Consider the following 15,853-nt stretch of genomic DNA (forward strand, 5'->3'; position numbering starts at 1 on the left):
TGGAGGGAGCAGCAGGGCACGTGCATGTGGCACTGCGAATCAGCACCGACCCCTGAGTGCCAGCGGCAGAGTTACTGTATGCTATGCTTGTGAGTCATGTGGTGGCTGCAAAGCCTTTCAGGCACGGCCAGCTGAGTACTCGAGGCTTGAGCCTTGCAGGTGATGAGGAAACGAGTCAAGGTCGAATGTGCAGTTGTAGCAAGTCAGGGCCGGCAGGGTGCTGCCGAGATTAGGCTGTGTTGATCTGATTAACCATTAGGCCTTGGGGGGGTCCTGACAGACACAGGCGAGTTTCTGTTCTACTGACCCATCGGGACGAGTCTGTCAGGGTGCTGCCAGGAGGAAGCAGAGAGGTGTTGGCTTCCTGCTGGCTTAACGAGAGGGCCAGGGGACCCAGAGGTCATGGCTGCCAAGGGCCCCTTCATCTCAGCCCGGCTACCCCAGGCCTGCTGCCCGTCCACGCTGGCGGTTAGGAGGGTGGGGTGTACAGTAGGACTGCCTCCTTCTCCTCCCACTGGCTCTGCCTGGTGGTGGCTCCTGCCGTCAGCCTGAGTCCACGACCTCCAGGCTCTGGAGTGAGTGGCGCAAGTGTGGACAGCTTGGGGTGGATACCAAGAAAGGGGGTATTGGGAGGAAGCTGGGATGTTGCTTCTGCCTGTGCCCTGGACCGTGAAGGGAGCTAGACTGTCCCCATACCCAGGCTTCTCCTGCCTCTTTCAGAACATGGCAGAGAAGTTTCTGGATGGAGAGCTTCCTCTGGACTCCTTCATTGATGTCTATCAGAGCAAACGCAAACTGGCCCACATGCGAAGAGTAAAAATCGAGAAGCTCCAGGAGATGGTGCTGAAGGGGCAGAGACTCCCGCAGGCCCCAGCCCCGCTGCCGCCCAGGGTGCCCGAGCCGGCGTCTGCTGCCCCTCTGCCTTACCCCACCCTGGAGGCCAGCGGGCCTCCCTCCGTCGTGCCTCGGCGCATCCCCCCGCCACCGCCCCCGGTGCCTGCAGGACGCTTAGCCACCCCATTTACCGCCGCCATGGGCTCAGGACAGGCCGTGCCCTACCCGGGATTACAGTGTCCGCCCCTGCCCCCCCGAGTGGGCCTCCCGCCCCAGCAAGGATTCTCTGCGCAGTTTGTGTCGCCGTACCCGCCAGCTCTGCCCCAGAGACCCCCACCCCGGCTGCCTCCACACCAGCCGGGCTTCATCCTCCAGTGAGCGTCATCCTCCCGTGAGCGCCGGCGCCCCGTCCTTCCTGGGAGACGCCCTCCGCCCATCATGCCACGTCTGCGCTGAGGGCTCTGTGCCCTGGGCCAGTGTGTCCATCTGATTTTAGAACTGTAGGTCCGTGGGGAAGTAGAAGTAGAAGCCCAGGTTTTGTACACTTGAGGCCATTGTGTGTGCCGGGTCACAGCCCAGCGTCCCGTGCGTTTTGTTGGTTTGCATTCTTGGTATGATTTCTGAGTATCGCAGTGTTGATGGACTCATGCGCTTGGGAAGAAACAAAGCCTCTCCCATTCCCACTTAGAATTACGGTCCTCCCATCGCAGCTTTATTTAATGAGCATGGTTAACGATGTGTTTTATGTTCAAAAGACAGTTCTGTGTATCTTGGCCCACTGGCTACTGCAGCCCTGGTCAGGGTCGGCACTGTTGGCCGCCCAGAAAGGGTGCCGGTGGCTGGGCCACGAAGTGCAGCTGCGTTGCGCTCCTGGAATCTGTTTGGGGTAGGTCGTCACAGTCACCCCCATCCCCTACTTGGCTGCTTCTCATGCCGCAAAGCCACGAGCAAAGTTTGCACTTGGCCCAGGGCTGGGGAGCTGCGGCCCTGGGTGCGAGGAGACCGCAGGAGCTGGATTTCGCACAGCAAACCGTCGCCAGCCCCTCCCCTCCCACCTAGAGCCGGCCCGAGGGTTTCTATGAAGAAACACTCCCCCGATATTTTTACTACCTGTGTAATATTCCTGTTTTATATTCGGAAAGAAAACTCTTTTGACACTCCCAAGACCATTCAGGGAAATTTTATAAAAAAAAACATCGTTTTGAGCAGATTGAAATGCAGATGACATGAATGCAACTTCCTTTCTCGCAGGCAATGCACGGTCACACCTGCGGGTGCCCTGCTGTGCCTTAGCTTCACCAGGTGCCAGGCCTCAGATGCCTGCAAGGGGCTGGGCAGAGCCCCCCCCCGCCGGTGCTCTGCATTCTCAGAAGGGCTTGTTCGAGTTCATTGTTTCGATGCAGGTGGAAGAAAGGTCTGGCCACTTCAAACCAGGATTCTCTTAGCCAATGTTCTCTTCCTCTGGCCGGCTGGTGGCTGGGCCTCGGGCGACTGGCCCAGGGTGCAGCGGTGCTGCAGGTGTCAGGCGGGGGCGCCAGGAGGGTTCGGAGAAAGCCCACCCCCTGGGATTGAGGGGTGGAGGGTACACTCTGGCAACCTGCACCGCCTCTTCCTTTCCTTCTGGGATCTCTCTGTGTGCCACGTGTGCTGAATCCCAGGTCCCAGCTGGGGGAAGCAGCACCACACACCTGTTGACAAAACCCTGTGTGCTCATTGGTGGAACTTCTGGCCATACCCTCAGCTGTCACCCAGGGTGACAGAAATAAGGCAGAGCTGAAACAGGGTCTGTCCCAGTGGCCCATGGTCTACGCCGCCAACTTTTGTCCTCAATTACTGTATACTCCTGCTTCCGGACTTGAACTCTCTTGTAACTGTTTTTTTAAAGAAAACGGAGCCGCAAAGGATGATTCACTGCCACACCAATCAGGTGGGCTTGCCATGTTCTGTGAATCTCGAGCGAGTGGTGCCACCCACCTCCAATACCTCTGCTGCCGGCCTGCCGCTGGGGATGCCTGCAGCCCGGCAGGGGCCACGGCCAGACGCAAGCTCGGTGTTGATGTTGTGCGGGCCGCCAGGCTGGGCCTGCTGTCGCTGTCCAGGGCCACGTCTGGCACTGTGGTTGTAAAGCTATAGGACCCTTTTTAATAAATAGAGAATTATTAATAATAGTCCTGCCACTTATTTACCTGGGGTTGTGGATGTTCATGATGTGTTTGGTTCTAAAAGTCATTGATCAGAGTTCCAGGGGGGAAGGTGACCGTTGTTGAAGTTAAAAACAAAAGCCTCTGAAGACTGAAGGCTCTGCCTGTCCAGGGTCCCTGATGCTAACAACAGGGTCTTCTGTTCTCTTGGATTCTTACAAGAGAGTCTGTTCATAAACACCCATGACGGGCAGAAAGAAGCACATCCTCCTGTGTGTATTAGAAACCCGTGTCTGCAGGGCCGAAGCTGCAGTGTCAGGGCTTGGGCTGTTTTTGGCCTCTGTACACGGGTCACTGCCATGTGCTGTGCCACCGATGGAGACCCTAGTTAGGACCTCTGCTTGTTTCAAATGGGAAAATTTCAGTGGTTCTGACATCTTGCTTTGGGGACTTGCTGGCAGGTGTTTTAAGGGGACACAGTGGCCCCTGCCCAGAGCAAGGCCCAGAGGGGTGCTGCTTCCCTCAAGGCTGGGAGGGGTCCCCTTCCAGCCCTGCCTCCTGTGCAGAGCTCCACACTGTGCCCTCGTGTGCCCACCGCCTGGAATGAGCTGTGCGCCTGTGCCCTCATGTGCCCACCACCCCGGACGAGCTGTTTATCTGGGCCACAATGCCTGCGCCAAGGACTCTGGGAACACCAAGGTGGGTGCAAGCTTACCCATTGCTCTCTAAATAGGCTGCCATTCCTGGCACATCATTGTGTCATGAGGCTGTGCAGGAAAAATTTATGGTTTTCCTGTTAGGAAGAGGGACGCTTTTCCTGAGAAATTAGTCTGCCTTTTTTATAAAAGTGTGTCCCATATTTTCTCTTTTTCCAGTGGCTGCTAGGAAGCTTATAGCTGAATCCATCGTCCACCTCCAGTGAGGATGCTGGGCTGCACAGTGAGTGCTGTGGTTTCTCATCAGCTCCGCTTGTTAGATCCTCCCCTCTGTGAGCAAAGGTACCAGGGAGGGGCAGTGACCAATTCCAGGGTGAGTAGCAGGTGGGGGTGCCAAGGCCATACAAGGCTTCAGATTTCTAGCCCAACACTCCTGAGGTGGAGTCTCCAGTGTAAGGTCTGATCGTTGAGGACTTAAAAATGCCAACTCAAGTTTCCTCGGATCATTTTAAGTAGAGTCAGCTCATGCCAGCTTGCGCTGGTTTATATTTAGCAAAGAGAATCATTTGCTTTAGTGTTCTCTGCGGCTGTTGAGCCTTACGTACGGGAATGAGGCACAGGCTCCGTCCCGCCAGCCCTTATGTTACAGTGACCACAGTTTGTGAAGCACTTCCACGCACAGGGTCCCATCTGCCCAGCACAAGTGCCTGGGTGTGCAGGAGCCACCTGCTCTGGAGCCATCCAAGGTGAGTTTCACCCCTGATTTGCACCGTCCTTTTGTTCCATCAATGCTGGTGACCTGGGGACAACAAGGCAGGGCTGCCCCAGCCTTCCCTTTGGCATACGCTCCTGGGGAAGTGGGTGCTGCAGGGCCAGCTGCGCACTGGGACCTGGACACTCTGCAAGTCCTCTCATAGAAAGGCTGTGTGTGGCCATGAGGGTTGAGGCCAGACCAGCTGGAGTCAGGGTCCCTAGGAAGCTTAGGAATTGTCAACAAATGTGTGGTCTCAGACACGCCGAGGGGTCAACAACCCGTGGGGGCCCTGAGGTTCTTGTCTTGGGAATGGAGATAGCCTGGGGCGGGTGGCCAACTCCGGGCCACCTGTGTGAAAGGAGAGCCCTGTGGCCTGTAAATTGCCCAGAGATGGGGGGTGGGCACTTGGCAGAACCATTAGCAGCACTAGCGAGGTTCTCTGGTCCCAAGGGCTCTAGTGTTACCTGCAGAAATTACAGGGTCCCCTACCCAGTACCTGGACAGAGCCTGGTGAGGTGACCAGCACGTACCCCTGGAGAAATGAGCCAGGTGCAGCCCCTCACTCTGGGGCATTGGTGACAACAGTCAAAGTGCATTTTATTGCCAACGGAACACTTCAACACGAGGAAGTACTAACGAAGCAGCTCTGCCCCTCCCAAACTGTGCCCAGTATGCACAGGGCCAAGTGGGAGGGCAGGGTGCTGGTCCAGCCTAGTGCTGGCTCTGCCCTCCCAGCCTGGTCCCCACCCCTGCAGCCACTCCCTTCGGCTCAGGGAACACATTCGTTCAAGTTGGACAGCGGCAAACAAAGGCAGGCCAGCGTTCCCCAGCCCCAGACCACCCTGATGGGTTTCTGGGCTTTTTCTGGCTGAGCTGGAGAATGCAGGGCAGGGCCAGCCAGGCCAGGGGAAGGGAAAACAGGAAACAGAGGGTGGCTGCAGATTCCAGCCAGAAGTGGAAACCCCAGGAGGGAAGGCTGGGCTGCCTGCAGGCTCGGGGTTCCTGCCACCTCCCTGCCTTGCTCCCCAGACAGCAGCCACTTCCGACCTCCTTCTGGGGGGGCTTGCAGGAGGGATGCTCTAGGGTTGCCCCAAGAAGCGGGCAGCACCCCTCCAGCCCATCCCAGAGCCTCATCTGCTGAGACCACATGGCCTGAGGGCCTATGTGGAATCAGGGCCCCACAGAAGGTGGCAGACAGGAGGTCTCAGCAAGTCCAGAAGGCAGGGGGCCCCTCCAGTAGCCCTGTTTCCCAGTGTGCTATCAACTTAGAAGAAAAGCTCTAACTCAGAATATTAAAAATGTTCCATATATTTCCTGAAGAGTTGTGGCTCAGGCCTCCTGGGTCCCAGGTGCTCTCCCAGGCTCCTTCTGCAGATAAATAGACTCGAATCCAGAAGAACCATCTGCATGACCCGGGCTCAGTGAGGGCCAGGGACCTTGAGGACACTGACCCAGGCTGGGGGCTTGGCCACCAGGTGCAGGGGGTGAGGCCCCTCGGCCACTGGAGGCCCAGGCCTGTCCACCAGCTGCCCTGCCAGACCCCTGGGGGGCCTAGTAGTTCACGAGTTGAGCCGGGTAGACACCGTCCTTTTTGTCGAGCTGCAGGGGTCAAAGGTAGGTGGCTCAGTGGATGTGGCCAGGGGCATGAGGCACAGCCTGGGCCAGCACCCCATGACGTGCCCCTCCCCCCCCCAGCCCCCAGTGGTGATGCCCGGCACCTGGTGTTCCTGTCTGGGGACGACGCTGGGCTTCTGGGCCAAGGGTGGCTTCTTGGTGGTCATACTTCGAGGGGCGGCGCTGGGCCGGCCTGGCTCCTCCTCACTGGGTGTTGCCCCTGCCCCGGCCAGCGCGTAGTGCCGCTTCCGCAGCTCCCCAAGCCGCATGCGCTCGGCCTCCAGTGTCATCTCTAGCTCTAGGACACGCACCTGCAGCCCACACGGCCCGTCAGCACAGCCCACCTCCCCAGGGAGGACACCACCACCACCCGGGGTTCAGCCTAACAGGGACGAGCTCCATAGCCATGGGCACCTACCTGAGTCTCCATCTCCTGCTTCTTAAGCTTGATGAGGGACAGGCCAGAGAAGTCCATGGTGTCTGTGGCCAGAGGGCACGGGGTAAGTGTCTGGGCACCACTCCCACCCATCCCTGGGAGCTGGCAGTGCCCTCAGACGCTCACCTCTATCTTCAATCTGCTCCTGGCCTGACTTGGTGGAGGCCACCACGCCGGCTGCCCTCTCGTTGACGGTGCGGGAGCATTCCTGCAGGCGGCTCAGGTGGGGGCTGTGCTTGTCGGCCTTTACCTGGGGGGGTTGTCAGGGTAGGCCCCAGGCTTGTGAGCTACAGCCAGCAGTTAGGGACCCCCGGGCCAAGCGTGGAGCCTGAGTCGGCAGATGCCAGTGCACAGCCTTACCTTGGAGGCTGCCACCAGCTGGGCAGTGCTGGCCGCGATCTCATGGGAGCAGACAATGAGCTCTTTGTACTTGCCCGTGTGAAGCACCACTCTGTCAGCTGACTCCCTGGGGGGTGAGGCCGGTCAGGGGCAGGGTCTCTGACCCCAAGGGCAGTGGGGCCACTCCCTGACACTTAGCACCACATCCCTGCTGCTCCCCCCATTGGCAGGAAGCAGACCCCTACCCCCCCAACCCAGGGCGACATACACCAGCTGTGTGGCTCCCCAGCCCACTGCCTTGGAGGCTGAGATGAGGCCTTCAGTCCAGCGCGAGTTCTTGGCGTAAAATTCCTGCTGCGTGGCTGCCCCCTAGTGGAGACAGGGCAGGATAGGCCAGTCAAGGACATCACAGGAGGAAAAGGGGTCCCTGGCAGGCCCTTCTCCCCTCACCTCAGCCCCAGGGCACATCCCTGTGTTAGGGGATGGGGGTATCTCATCAGCTGCACACTTAGGGCCCTCGTGCCCCTTTCAGGAATGTGTCCCTTGCTGGCTCAGCTCTGTGGCCTGCCTGGGGAGGTGCTGCCAGACCACAGCCCGCACAGCTCACCCTGCCGCTCTCCACGATTTCCTTCTGCAGGCTGGTGGACGTCATCACCAGCAGCCGGATCGCCTGCCAAGACCAAAATGCGCGTGACTCTCCGGCAGCCCTCCAGGTAGAGCCCGCCCCGGGGCCACAGCCACCCACTCACCTTCATGAGGTCTGTGCAGGAGTTGAGGATCCTGTGGGGAGAGAAGGGCGAGACCAGCTGTTCCTCTGAGGCACGGCCCCTGTGACACCACAGCAGGGCCCCCACACGTGAGGAACATGTCTGCTCACTCCCAGGCCTTCCTCTGCGGCGTGCTATGCAGTCAGGGGACAGAACACCCTGGACCAGGGAGGGCCGTGGGGAACCCACCACCCTATTCTGGGCCCGAGAGCAGAAGAGGGCTCACCTCTCATTCACTTCCAGCTTCACGCCCGAGCTGGCGTGGCGGGCCTGGTTCATCATGTCCTACACCCAACGACAAAGCGGTGAGTGGGGGAGGGCCCCCCAGCCTGTGGTCCTGGGGTTCAGGGCAGGAAAGCCACGGCTACCTCCTACCCTCCCAGCTCTGACCTCAGGGGCCCTGGAAAATGCTTTCTGTCCCCTGCCTGCAGCCCCCAAGGCTCTGCGGGAACTGAGGTGTCCCCACGCACCAACCTTACCTCGATCCTTCGCACAGCATCTTCAATGGCCGCAGACGTGGCTGCCATCTCCTTGTCCACCATGGCCCCCAGCTCCTCCTGCCGCACATCCAGGCTCTTGGGCTTTAGCTCCTGGGGAAGGCAGGAGTCTGACTTGGGTGGGCTGGATCCCTCCAAGCCCACAGGGCTCTGGGTGGGGTGTGGTTCCTGCCCAGCTTCCTGTGGTCTTGCGCCTCACCTGGCCCAGCTGAAGGATGCCCTGCAGGGGGATCCGCACCAGGCCAGGCTGTGCCCGCCGCAGAGCCTGCTGGTCCTGCAGCTGCCCCACGAGCTCCAGGGCCCGGGCCCCACACTCCCTGCAGGTGTCGATCAGGCCTGAGGAGGAAGAAAGCCCCCGTGATGTTGCTGCACACAGGCCCTGACGCATGGACGCATCTGCAGGCCCCCTCCCCAGGCTGCCATGAAGACCCCATGGGAGACAAGCCGGTGAGGTGGCTGCCCTGCCGCCCATGACCCACTTACGGTCAGCAGGGTCCGTGGGGGCCAGGTGGGAGGTGGCACTGCCATTGACGATGGTGTCCGCAGCCAGGTGGGAAAACCGGGTCAGGGCTGCCACCAGGGTGGAGGCATCTGTGCAGGAAGACAGCCATGAGAGGCTAGCGCAGGGCCCTCATCACCAGCAGGCTGCCCTGTCTCATCCTCCCAGCAAACCCCAGACAAGGACGAGGAAAGGAGGGCTTGGTGAGATGGGGCGGCCTAAGGTCAAGCAGCCCCAAGGCCGCAGGAACCAAGCCTGGTTCTGTGCCGCCCCTGCCTGTTGGCCCACAGGGCAGGCTGGGCTCCTGGTGGGAGGGAGGAGCCTCTGCTGAGCTGCCTGAAGAGGTTCCTGGTGTCCAGAAAACCTCCGCCAAAGGCAGGAACAGGCCATGATGGCTGGCCCCAGGCCCCAGCCCACCGGCCTCCTGCCCGGCTCCCCCGCACTCACCTGCCAAGGAGGGGAGGTACTGGGCGTGGCCCTCCTCCAGGGCGCTCACGGAGTCCAAGGCAGCCTGGGCCCTGCTCACCAGGTAGTCTGCAAGCACAGGGAGAACCTGAGGCCCCTGCCACCTGCCTCTGAGTGTTGGGGACGGGAAGGAGGCGCGGGCCCCCGTTCGCACCTGGAGAGCTGGTGCAGCGCAGGTGCAGAGGATCGTCCAGCCTGCTCACGGCGTCCTGCAGGATGGCCTCGGCCTCCGCAGCAGCGCCCCTGAGCACCGCAAACTGCTCGTCCAGCAGCTGCTGCCGCAGCCCCTGCTCCTGCAACTCCTGGCGGGAGTGGGGAGAGCTGGCTCAGAGAACACACCCCCACCTGGGCCCAGCTGAGACCCTTACGGTGGAGGAGCTGCCCTCACCTGGAGTGGGTGGAGACTTCCAAAGAGGGGGTCCCACTCCATCCCCCCAAGGCACGAGCTGTTCCCGCTCAAGAGAGGGGTGACCAGCTCAGTAAGAAAAAGATAACCCTGTGATCTAAACAGACATTTTTCCAGAGATGCACCACTGGCCAGTGAGCACGTGAAAGGGCATACAGCATTAGCCCTTAGGGAAATGCAAATCAACACCGCAAGAGAGGCCGGCCATGGTGGCTCACGCCTGTAATCCTAGCACTCTGGGAGGATCACTCAACATCAGGAGTTCCAGACCAGCCTGAGCAAGAGTGAGACGTCGTCTCCACTAAAAATAGAAATTAGCTGGACAACTAAAAATATACAGAAAAAATTAGCCGGGCATGGTGGCGCATGCCTGTAGTCCCAGCTACTCGGGAGGCCGAGGCAGCAGGATGGCTTGAGGTTGCTGTGAGCTGGACTGATGCCACGGCACTCTAGGCTGGGCAACAGAGCAAAACTGTCTCAAAAAACAAACCCACAAGAGAAACCCCTTCACACCCACTGGGATGGCTACAATAAAGGCAGACAATACTAAGTGTTTGCAAGGATGTAGATAAATTGGAACTCTCATGCGTTGCTGGTGGGAATGTAAAATGGTGTAGCTACTTTGGAAAAAAGCCTGGCAGTTCCTCAAAATGTTGAATGTATAGCTACCACGTGACCCACATGTGCTAGGTATCTACTGGAGAAATGAAAGGGCTGGTCCGAAGGTGGCGAGTTCTCTCACTTGATTGTTCACAGTTACAGATTGAACTCCTTGTTCTACTGCTTTCTCCCCACTGCACTTGACTAGTCTTAAAAAAAAAAAAATGAAAGCCTTTGTCCACACAGAAACCTGCACACAAACGCTCACAGCAGCCAAAACATGGAAACCACCTCAGTGTCTGTCAGCTGATGACACATAAACCAAATGTGATCTACCCGGATACTGAAACGTTACTCGGCCATGAAAAAGGAGTACTGACATACACCACAGACGAACCTTGAACACATGATGCTAAGTGAAACCAGTCAGTCACAAAGGCCACATGTTGTGTGACCGCATGTACACAAAATATCTAGAACAGGCAAATCCACAGAGATAGAAAGACTGGGGGTTGCCAGGATGGGACTAACTGGTTCCTGGGTCAGGAGTTTCTGTTCTGAGTGCTGAGAATGTTCTGGCAGCACAAGAGGGATGCCTGGCCCCTGACCACTCTAAGCACAAGGGCCCAGGCTGAACTTGAGGGCTGCGGCCTATGAGCACGGCAGTGACGGGGGAGCGGGGGGCGGGTCCCGTACCTTCTCTGCCAGCCGCGCCTGTAGCTCGCCCCGCTCCCGGGAGCCGCGCTGCTGCTCCTGGCTCAGCGCCACCTCCTTCTCACGCACCAGGCTCTGGGCTGCCAGCAGATCGGCCTCCCGCTGCTGCACGGCCCCACTCAGCGTGTCCTTCTCTGCGCGCAGCACCTCCAGCCTCGAGCTCAGCTCCGACCCGCTCTGCGGACGGGGAGCACATGAGCAGGGCCCCCCCTTATTTCCAGACCAGGGGTGGGGTAACTGACTACCCCTCATTGGACTTGGAGCTTCTTCCTGAGGGCCCCCTAAACCCAGTGGCATCTAGGCGTGGCCCATTCATAGAGGACCTGACTGCCCCACCTGCTCCCAGGACACCCCCCCCAGCCCCCGGCAGCCAGCAGCACCTGCTCTGTGTGGCTCAGGACCTCGTGCACGCGGGCCAGCTCCCCGGCCTTGGTCTCCAGCTCCCTCTTGAGCTTCTCCAGTTGGTCGCTCTGCTCCTCCAACTGGGACAGGACAGCGTGTCACTGGGGCAGCGGGCTGGGCTACTTGGGGCCGAGCCATGTGCATGCTCCTGCACGCACGCACACACACACACACACACACACACACACCCACGTACACACAGACAAGACGTACCTTGAGCTCGGACTCCCGCTTCACCTGCTCCATCTGGAAGGCCAGCTGCTCCTTCACCCGTGCCACCTCCTCCTGGCTCTGCTGCGTCACCGTCAGCTGCTTGGCTGTGTCTGCGTTCTGCAAGAGCAGGGAACAGGCTCCATACTCTGCCACTGTCCCCAGCTGGCTCTGCCTGGGACCGGAGCCACCCTGCCCCGCGCGGGCCCACCTTCCGGAGCAGCTCCGCGTGCATGCTGATGAGCTCGCTGTGCTTCTCCTTCAGCCTGTTGTAGCGCGCCTCCGTGGCGCTGGCCTTCCCTGCGGGCAAGAGGTGTGACGCTCAGGGCAGGGCTGGCAGGGGCTGTGGTCACCCCCACGCACAGGGGGACAGGTGCCCTCGACCCTCATCCCACGCACTCTCGGCCTCCTCGCGCAGGCTCTGGCTCCGCTCGCCCTCCAGCTGCGCGGCCCTCAGCTGGGCCAGCTCGTGGCGGAGCTGCTCGTTGTCCACCAGGGCCTTCTGTTTCTGCTTCCGCTGCTCCTCCAGCTCGGCCTCCAGCGCGTTCACCTGGCCCTTCAGCTGCGAGATGTAGCGCTGGGCCTGCGGGGGCGGGGGAGACACGGCGTGGGGCAGGCGTGGGGCCCTGCCAGCCTGCGCGGGGTGCAGCCCTCCCTCTACCCCCCTCACCTCCAGCTTGATCTTCTCCAGCTCGCTGCGGAGCGTCTCCACCTCCCTCTTCAAGTTCTCAATCTGGAGGTCCCTGGGGACAGAGTTCAAGGTCAGTCAACTAGAAAAATCGAACTTGGTGGCCACTTGGGATTGGGGCACCTCAGGAGCTCACATTCCCCACCGTGGCCTTTCTAGACAGAAGCGTCCCGAGCACAGCTCAGGGAGGCCGTCTCCAGCCCCCCAGCCCAGGCAGCTCCCCAGGCCCTCACCTGTCGTCCTTCAAGGAGCCATTGGGGGGTCCAAACGTCTGATCAAAGAGGTCAGTCACCACCTGCCATAGCAAAGCACGGTGACCCCCACCCCACTCACCTGTGCCCTCCAGACGGGGGGCAAAGGGAGGCTTAGTCATCCCGACACCCCTTGGCCTCGTGCTGCAGCTGGAGGCCCTGCTGGGGATGCGGGAGGCAAGCCAGGGGCTCTCACCACTGGCTCCCCGGCCGGGGGCCCGGTGCTGATCTCGATGAGGTTCTCCGGCTCCTCGTCCTCTGGGGTCTCCTCTGGGATCACCACCACAGGCTTGATGTGCTCGGCTAGGGCGGAGGCCCGTAGGAAGTTGGGGGGTCCCTGCAGGGGCAGCAGGTGGGAGCCACTTAGCCGCCTCCAAGGAATCCCGTGCAGGGCCCAGCCAGGACCCCGAGGGCAGGGGCAGCCGCGGGGAGGGCGCAGGTACCTCGGGCAGCCGGGGGATCTGGATGAGCCGCTTGAAGTAGAGCATGTCGGAGGCTCGTCGGAAGAAGTTTCTGAGGCTGTGGGCAGAGTAGGACAGAGGGGACGTCATGGAGGAGCCACAGAGCCTCTTCCCAGCCATGCCTCAGCCCTGCCCTCCCCTGGGGCTGGTACCTGTGAAACTGCTCGTGGAACCGGTCCCTGTGGCCTTGCAGGGTGTCTGCCGGGAGACCTGGGGCAGGGGGCGCACGAGTTTAATGGGCCTCTCTGTGCACGGCTTCGTGACTCCCCTCCCCTTCCCTTGTTCCTGCACACGCTAGAAGCCATCAGGTTCGAGATCCCTGGGGACCTGGCCAGTTCTGCCCCACCCCCACAGGGGGGGATGAGATCCCTGGGGGAGGGTTCGGCTCTCCATTTTCTGAGCCACGCGTGGACAGGACAGCGCTGTGGCCACGTCAGGCCTAACCCCTGGGCTGATACTGAAACAGCTCACACACCCTAGGCCGGTGGTTCTCAAAGGGTGGTCGCGGGACGAGACCCTGCAAAACTCAGGTGGGAGACACTCGGGATCGGGTGTCCACAGAGAGTCTACGCCACTCTTCTCACTGCATCTTTTCTGTTTTGGAAAACAGTCGTTTTTCATAAAATGTATGTTATGTTAATGGGTAATGAGATTATGCTGCTATTTTTAAATCAGTAAGTATCTTCATAATTTCTCCATTTTCCCTTGTGACAGCGAATGACCGTGCAAGCCGCGCAGGCAGCCCGGGCCGGCGACTCACAGGAGTGTAGCTTGAACAGGAGCTTCACCGTGTAGTGGTACAGGTGGCTGCAGTCCTGGATGACCTGGATGAGTGGGGCCAGGCGGCACTGGCCCGAGGACATCTGGGACACGGCGATGGCTGTGTTGAGCTGCCGGAAAACTGAGCAGAAGAGGGACAGGAGAGAGAGGGCGCGAGCCTGTGGGAGCCGGAGACGCAGGCCTGGGCGGCCTACTCCATGCCAGGGCTAGTGCCACGCACATGGCCACCCTGCCAGGGCAGCTCGAAGATGAGGCGACAGCTTGGGCAGCCGCTAAAGCCCGTCCGGCTGGAAAGACGGGGGCTCCCAGGCAGTTCTTAGACACCAGCGGGCTCCTGGTCTCCAGGACAGGGCCCCACGAGCTGGTGGCTGCCCCAGGCTGTGACCAGATGCTCCCGCGAGCCAGGTCAAGGGTGAGAGCAAGGTGAGGGCAAACGAGCTCCAGCTCAGCTGGGAAAGGGTTTCCAGAGGCCACTGCCGGGGTGGGCTGGGACGAGGTGCCCAAATGACAGGGCTGTGGACAGCTCGTGCCCTGAGCCTCAAACCTGCTGAGTCGCACAGAGGGAAGCAGGCTGAGGCCCGAGCAGCCCAAGTGCCGCATTTCACAGACACGGGAAAAGGCTGGGCTTCTCCAAAGTCACACAGCAGTGAGGTCAGGATGGCTCTGCAAACCCAAGTGACCCAGAAGCCTCACTTGCACCCAGGGCCAGTCTCTCCTGCCCCTGACAATTGGGCCTTGTATCAGAACTACCAAGTAGGAGGGACAAAGGACAAACATGAGGCTGCCTCTGCCTTGGCTGGCAGCTTCTCTGAGACAGAGAGAGGAATAACAGCAGGCAGCAGGCCAGAGGGAGAGCGGCCAGGGCGGCCCCACTCAGGACAGCCCCAGCTTGGGTCCTGCTCCTGCCTTGCCTCGGGAGGGCCGTTTGCAAACCTCTGCAGTAACAGGAGCGCACCCGGGAGAAGGGCGAGGCAAAGCACCGTCTCTCACCCTTTTTTTTTTTCTTTTTTAGACAGGGTCTCACTCTGTGGCCTAGAGGTACAGTCACAGCTCGCTGCAGCCTCGAGTTCCTGGGCTCCAGTCTCAGCCTGAGTAGCTGGGACTACAGGCAGGCACCACCATGCCTTGCTACTTATTTTTAATTTATTTTCTATACAGATGGGGTCTTGCTATGTTGCCCAGGCTGCCTTGGCTCTTTAAATAAATTTCTAATTACTAGTGTCATACTAAGTACGTTTTCCTTGTGCAAAATTAAAACCCATGTAAAGTCCTGCTTTGGGTTTTACATACGTATATACATACTGTTCTGCGATCTGCTTTATTTCACACAGCAGAATGTTTCTAGATCTTTCCCAGCTATAGCAGACTCAGATGCATCTCTCTTAACAGTCGCCCTCCGGTCCCTGCTACACGCTGGCAGTGAGATGTAGCCAGTTCTCCACCAACGAGCGTTTAGGACGTTTCTGTTTTTTGCTGCTACAGACCTTGAGGCAGGGACCCCTGCACCTGCCACCCGTGCAGGGCCAGGGTTCTCGAGACGTGCTGGCGCCCGGGCCTGCCGGTGCGCCCTTCCTTGTGTTTCATGGAAACACCAGTGTTGCTGGGCGGGAGCACGCCTGCGGGTCTTCTCCACTGCCCTGTGGGGACGGCCGCCTGCCCACACCGGCCTCCTCCTGTGCCAGGGGCAGCACAGGGCAGGGACTCGGGGGACCTGGCTCCCAGCTGGTAGCCTCTGTGCCGTGAGGGGCTCAGGCTTAGTGCGTCTCTGCTAGGACACAGAGCCTGGCACCTGGGGCCACACCTCCGGTCATGTGTCCTCTGCTCCCATGCCGGGTCCCGGGTGGGCCTTCCTCAGGCAGAGGGCCCAGCTCCCAGCCGACCTCTCATCCTTCGGAACCGGCTATGAGTCAGGCTCACCCAGCCAGAGCCCAGGCCTGGGGACTCGGGAGCCTTCCCAAACACCACCAACGCCTTAGAAAAGCATTTGCCACTTGCCCTCCGACAGAGAGCTCCGAGTCACCCGCAAGTTGTTTGAAGCTGCCACCTAGAACAATCACCCTCAGCCGGCGGGGGCCTCTGAGATTTCCTGTCCGGCTGCCGGACTCCAAGGAGAGGAAGTCTGACGTGACCCAGAGGCTTTTTAGAACAGAAAATGGGTACGAGGACTCAAACCGACTCGAAGAGGCGGCTCACACCCATGTCCACACCCCACGTCCTCCCTGTCTTGGGGCCACCAGAGTGACGCTCACTGGCCGGAGGGCAGCCGAGCCTCCGCCCTGCACATGGCTGCTGAGGCCTGGCGACCTGGGGGCCGGGAGGCCTCTGCTGTGCTTTGGAGG

General features: G+C 60.1%; 2 protein-coding genes across 2 annotated transcripts in view; one reads left to right on the top strand and one right to left on the bottom strand.

The window, feature by feature from the left end:
* The window catches only part of VPS37B (vacuolar protein sorting 37 homolog B (S. cerevisiae)), a 28,623-nt gene extending 25,653 nt beyond the window's left edge, over nt 1–2,970 (top strand). Inside the window, exon 4 of the mRNA XM_012663428.1 lies at nt 721–2,970. Coding sequence (XP_012518882.1) covers nt 721–1,212 — 492 coding nt within the window. The 3' untranslated portion in view covers nt 1,213–2,970. The remainder of the gene's footprint in view (nt 1–720) is intronic.
* A 1,874-nt stretch (nt 2,971–4,844) lies between these two features.
* On the bottom strand, nt 4,845–14,464 carry HIP1R (huntingtin interacting protein 1 related). The gene is made up of 25 exons (XM_012663546.1): nt 13,495–14,464; nt 12,887–12,944; nt 12,717–12,792; nt 12,470–12,610; nt 12,256–12,317; nt 12,005–12,077; nt 11,734–11,917; nt 11,546–11,634; nt 11,338–11,454; nt 11,103–11,204; nt 10,705–10,899; nt 9,157–9,304; nt 8,985–9,071; nt 8,522–8,629; nt 8,238–8,374; nt 8,021–8,131; nt 7,768–7,826; nt 7,524–7,554; nt 7,382–7,444; nt 7,043–7,143; nt 6,796–6,901; nt 6,562–6,685; nt 6,418–6,479; nt 6,104–6,310; nt 4,845–5,984 (listed from the first exon to the last, which is right to left on the bottom strand). The coding sequence occupies exons 1-25, from the start codon at nt 13,595–13,597 to the stop codon at nt 5,937–5,939; spliced, it is 2,592 nt and encodes an 863-aa protein (XP_012519000.1). The 5' UTR covers nt 13,598–14,464; the 3' UTR covers nt 4,845–5,936.
* Nucleotides 14,465–15,853: the final 1,389 nt, after the last annotated feature.

The sequence above is a fragment of the Propithecus coquereli genome, unplaced genomic scaffold, assembly GCF_000956105.1.
Source record: "Propithecus coquereli isolate 6110/MARCELLA unplaced genomic scaffold, Pcoq_1.0 Scaffold81, whole genome shotgun sequence".
In the NCBI taxonomy this organism is placed as follows: Eukaryota; Metazoa; Chordata; class Mammalia; order Primates; family Indriidae; genus Propithecus; species Propithecus coquereli.

Excerpts from the sequence above, each read along its gene's own strand:
- HIP1R (XM_012663546.1), bottom strand. The coding sequence starts at position 13,597 with ATGTCCTCGGGCCAGTGCCGCCTGGCCCCACTCATCCAGGTCATCCAG. Across the intron at positions 12,318-12,469 it reads CCCCGGCCGGGGAGCCAGTG|GTGGTGACTGACCTCTTTGA; the intron begins GTGAGAGCCCCT and ends TTGCTATGGCAG. Across the intron at positions 7,555-7,767 it reads AAGCTGGAAGTGAATGAGAG|GATCCTCAACTCCTGCACAG; the intron begins GTGAGCCCTCTT and ends CTCTCCCCACAG.